General features: G+C 38.1%; 1 protein-coding gene across 1 annotated transcript in view; it reads right to left on the bottom strand.

Moving 5' to 3' along the window:
* Nucleotides 1-2,514, bottom strand: part of LOC103364952 (NADH dehydrogenase [ubiquinone] flavoprotein 1, mitochondrial-like) — an 8,482-nt gene extending 5,968 nt beyond the window's left edge. The window contains 4 exon segments of the mRNA XM_008292254.1: nt 521-601; nt 603-794; nt 870-952; nt 2,431-2,514. Of these exon segments, the coding sequence (XP_008290476.1) occupies nt 521-601; nt 603-794; nt 870-952; nt 2,431-2,514 (440 nt within the window).
* Between the last annotated feature and the right edge of the window lie 2,851 nt (nt 2,515-5,365).

Below are 5,365 nucleotides of genomic sequence, written 5' to 3'. Positions count from 1 at the left end.
TTTTTTTTTAAACTAATTTTGAACAAATGTTGAGTAATTATGGACGTCTCCATTAATTTTATAACATTTTCTGTCGGATTGGATCATTTTTAACTAATTTTTGACATGTTTCAAGTAACTGTGGACACATTTGGAGCGATTTTGGTAATTTTTGAGTTAATTGAGTCATTTTGGATGAATTTTTTTTGACAATTTTAACTGACTTTGGACAATTTTTACCTCATTTTGGATACATTTTGACTCAAATTTGAAAAGTTTAAAATCATTTTGGACAAAACTGAGTCTGTTTATGCAAATTAGAAAACTTCTGAACACATTTCTTATCATTTAGACACGTTTCACTCATTTTGGAAAAACATGAAGTCATTTTGAGGAGTCTTGAGGGACTTTGTACAATTTTTAACTCATTTTAGACAAATTCCAAGTTATTTTGGACAAACTGAGTCCTTTTTCACGAGTCTCAGTCATTTTGGAAAAGTTTTAACTAATTCTGTACAAATTCTGAGTCGACTGGAGAAGTTTGGAGTCATTCTGGACAAACTGTGACTCTGCTGGAGAAGCTGAGTCACATCTATCAGAGTGCTGCTGAAGCTCAGGATCAGGATCCGGTCTCGTCCTCCTACCTGCCCTCGCTGGGCTTGTTCATGAAGCTCCACTTCATGCCGGTGGGGAATCCGGCTCCTCCTCGACCCCGGAGTCCAGAAACCTTGACCTCGTTCAGGATCCAGTCGGAGCCCTTCAGGATGATCTCCTTCGTCTTGTACCAGTCGCCTCGCTTCAGGGCTCCCTTCAGTCTGGGACCCAGAGCACAAGTTTCTATTTAATCTTTAAAGGAACCGGAGAAGCAGACTCACATCTAACGTCTTTACCTCCAGTCGTGGCGTCCGTACAAGTTGGTGAATATCCGGTCCTGGTCGCTCAGAGGACCGAACTGGGTCTTTTTTGGCTTCACCTGCTGAAACAACAGCGTTCTTAGTTCATAACATGATCGAGCAGCCGGTGCTGAGACGGACGTTCTGACCACCAGGCCTTAAACAGGAAACACCTTCACATGAAGAGGACATGTGGTGATAAATGGTGTGTTGTAAAAAAAAATATATATATATAGTAAAATAAATGATATTAAAAAATAATCTGTGTTTTTATGGAGTTCTTTTTTGGTTCACAAATTTTTTTTGTCAATAAATTCACAAAAACAAACTGAATTCACAGCTCAAATGTAAAATAACATTTAAAAAAGGATCAATTAATTATAGAAGATTTTAATATAAACTTATTCGTAAAAGCTCAAATTTCATCCGATCTAAAATTAACTGATGACGACGAGTTCACACATTTCACACATAAATCCATCCATCAAAGATCTGACAAACAGACCAGATGTAATTAATTATGTAGTTCAACATTTATGAATATTTACTGTTTTTTATAACAAAAACCAACTAATAATGACACATTTCTGTAATATTAGGCCTCATTATTTAATATATTATACCAGTAATATCTGTAATTTATCATCTGTAAGACAATAAATCAATAAATGGTGAAAATCATATTTTTATGATGATATGATATATATATGATATTTATTTTATTTATTATATCATATTTTACTTTCATTATGTTCATCTTATTGAATTTCTCTTCTGGGATAAATAAAGTATTTTTCATTTCATAAAAGATTTTGCATCTTTAATTCTTCATGTGCATCATTTTCCCTCAAAATAATGGAAAGAACCTGTAAAATCCTGATTTAAATCCAGCAAAACGGTCTCATGTGTGTGTGCCATTTGTAAAAATACTGATTTTATTGATGTGGATTGTTTTTATTATTTATTACAGTTAATGTTTAGATTCATACTTTGTCTGTTTTTTACCAGATATAATCTGTAATTTACTAAAACAGAAAGAATGTGGAAAATAAAAGCTGAAAACATTTATTTAGAGGGTTTTTTGTCCTTAATATTCTGAACAGAAAATATAAAATAATTTAGATTGTTGCTGATTTAAACAGTAAAACTTTAACTTTATGGTCACAAGTTGTAAAAGAACAAAAACACATTTATTCATATACAGAGTTTAACCTGAACTTATGTACAGATCTGGCCTTTTAGTGTGTAGCAGTGTGTGTCTGTGTGTGTATCAGTGTGTGTGTCTGTGTGTGTCTGTATGTGTGTATCAGTGTGTGTGTATCAGTGTGTGTGTCTGTGTGTGTATCAGTGTGTGTATCAGTGTGTGTGTCTGTGTGTGTCTGTGTGTGTGTATCAGTGTGTGTATCAGTGTGTGTCTGTGTACAAATGTGTGTGTATGTGTCTGTCATGTCAGTGTGTACACGTGTATGAGTGTGTGTGTGTGTACATGTCTATGTTCTGTCTGTGTGTATACATGTGTGTATTTTGTGTCTTGTTGTGTGTCTTGTTGTGTGTCCACCTGTTGCGCTGCTGCGCTGCTGTAGTTGAGTCTCGGAGCCTGAACGTGTCGCGCCGCGGCGGCCCTCAGGACCCGCAGCAGCATCCTGGAGGAGGCCGGAGTCGGTCCGGAGTCGGTCCGGAGTCGGTCCGCTTTCAGGCCGGAGTCGGTCCGCCCGGTCCACTCGGCTCCTCTCCCCGCAGCGGCTCCTCCGGAGGTCTGTATTCGGAGTTCGGTGCTGCAGCTTCAGCGGCTTTAAACTAAGCGGCTTACATGACGTCACATCCTGCTGCAGGTGTCAGGCCTTCACGCATGCGTACACCTGCGCAGGTGAATGAGAGGTCAGGTCAGATCATCTCGAGTCCACATGCTCAGCTGTAAATGGATTATTAATGTGGAAAGAGAGGAGCAGGAAGGCTCCATCTGGTCTGCTCCAGGATTCACTGGTTTCACTGGTTTCACTGGTTTCAACCCACAAACTAAAGGTTTTAATTTACATGTTGATCATAAATCAGGTCAAACTGTCAGTAACGTCCACATCAGAGATGTGTGTTCTTATAAATGTTCTCTGACAACATTAAAGGAAATCACATCTTTTTACTGGATTTAAAGAGAAAAACAGATTTTATTACGACAGATTTACATCATTTGAGATTTTTTTTAAAATGTGTATGTTAATAATTTAAAATAATTTTTAACTGTTAGTTTTGCAGTTTCCCTGATTTGTTCAGTTACAGAAAATAATCACAGATGAAAGTTTAAATTCACACATTAAGTATAAAACAAACAAGAAACAGGACAAAACTGAACATCGTGTCCTCATCAAACATTCAATTCTTATTTATTTTAATCCATTAATTTAAAATTTATTTTCCTGCGTGTAAATCAGGAACAAACAGTTATTTTTACTGATTTTTGTCATTATTTAAGAGACAATTTAACGATATTAAGGTTGAAAAATGTAAAATAACTTACTTACAGGTTTTCCATGTTTTGTTAAATTACAGATCAGTGAAAATAAATGTACATGTTCATTTGTAAATAATAACCTGTAAATAACGTCCACGTCTAAAATCTGTCTTTTCACAAACACTGACTTGTTCCTTTACAGTGTGTGACCTTAAAATCATTGTTTTACTGGATTTTAATTATCTATAGATATTCCTATTTTCAGGATCGTCGCCATAACTTTGACAGTTTTGAAGTTTTTAAGTGTTAAAATATTCCACTGTGTTTACACGAGTCCGGCCTCCTGCTCAGCTGCTTCCAGGGTTTGGTTTTTTTTTAACAGTTTTGGTGTTTTTATTTATTGATTTTTTATTTTTTTTTTACAGCGTTTGTTCACAGTTTCCAACAGAAAACCTCCAAACAAGCTCCAGCTCCTCACCTGACATCACTGCACATCCACAGGTGAACCACCAGGTCCTGGACTGTGGCTGGAGGCCAACAGCAGCCTGCAGCGCTGAACACACCTGAGCAGGTTAGCATGTTAGCATGTTAGCTCTGCCAAGGTTTAAAGCTGTAAAATAAACCACACGCAGTAAACAGCAGCCAGCGCTTCAGCTCAGTGCTGCTCAGGAAGGACTGATCCCAGAGTGAAGCTGACACACCTGAGCTGAGGCTCCTCAACAGGTGAGCTGCTCTCACCTTGATTGGTCAACGTGCTCCTGGGTCCTAGTGTCCACCTGCTATACCAGAACCACTGGAGGGATACAAAACGTTTCCTCAAGAAGCAGCAGTGAGTTCCTGAATGTGGTTCTACTTCAAATCATCATATTGAAGGAAGTTTTCTGCTTGACCATCAGAAAATACGGATATTTATAAAATACATTTGGGAAATTTTACATTGATATAGAAAATACTGTCTGAGATTTTTATTTTAAATTTCCAGTCGACCCGCGTTCAGCAGGTTTATTCTAACACTGAGATCTGAGTCTGTCTGAACAACAACATCTAGTAAAGATAAAACCTGGAGTGTTCTGTTAGTTCTCATCCTGTCACTGATCCAGAACCTGTAGATCAATAATCTGATTATAGATTAGTTAAAATATGAAAAACACTGAAGTTGTCGTGAAAAGTTCCATCTCTGAGCTCATGAACTAAAACCTGATGCTTCAGAAGAGAACCAGTGATGTGTTCTGACCCACATGTAGCTGCAGGTCACAGGAACACAGACTACCCGACCCATGAACTATCCTCTAGCTCACGGGTGTCGACATCTGGTCCTGGAGGGCCGCAATCCTGCAAGTTTTAGATGTTTCCTTCTTCCAACACACCTGATTCAAATGATCAGCTCATCATCAAGCTCTGCAGAAGCCTGATAACCATCCTGATCATTTGGATCAGGTGTGTTGGAAGAAGGAAACATCTAAAACTTGCAGGATTGCGGCCCTCGAGGACCGGAGTTCGAGACCCCTGCTCTAGCTGAACAAGCCTCTGAGCCAATCACTGCCATCAGGTGTTTCTGTAGCTCTCAGTCAGACTTCTGCACCTGTTGACAGGTGTTCTGGTCCACTGATCATCAGCAAAGGCCTCTCATTGGTCCACCAGTTTTAAAATTTTTTTTTAAAAATTATTCTTTTCACCCACAATTCAAAACAACATCTTATTTCACTAAATTATAATTTAGTAAATTTTTATTTATTATTACTTTTTCCAGTTTCCAGTTATTTGAGGGACTGTTGTGGGTTTTGTCTTTTCTTTAATGGGAGGAGATGAATAGATCTGAGGATGACTGTAAATAAATGGTGTGCTATTACACAGTTTGTCCACCAGGGAGCACACGTTGTTCTCCAGCAGGAAAACACCACATGTCAAAGCCCAACTCTTTAATTCAGTTATTAGAAGTTTTTTAAATGTATTTTTCTGTTGAAACTCTTTCTGCTGTAGCTTCTGATCCCAACAACCGTCTGATCATCAACGAGTCCAACAACAACAGAGCAGCGACACGGAGAAG

This window comes from Stegastes partitus, unplaced genomic scaffold (assembly GCF_000690725.1).
Source record: "Stegastes partitus isolate 25-593 unplaced genomic scaffold, Stegastes_partitus-1.0.2 Scaffold797, whole genome shotgun sequence".
Lineage (NCBI taxonomy): Eukaryota > Metazoa > Chordata > Actinopteri > Pomacentridae > Stegastes > Stegastes partitus.
This window is presented reverse-complemented; position numbering and strand designations above follow the sequence as displayed.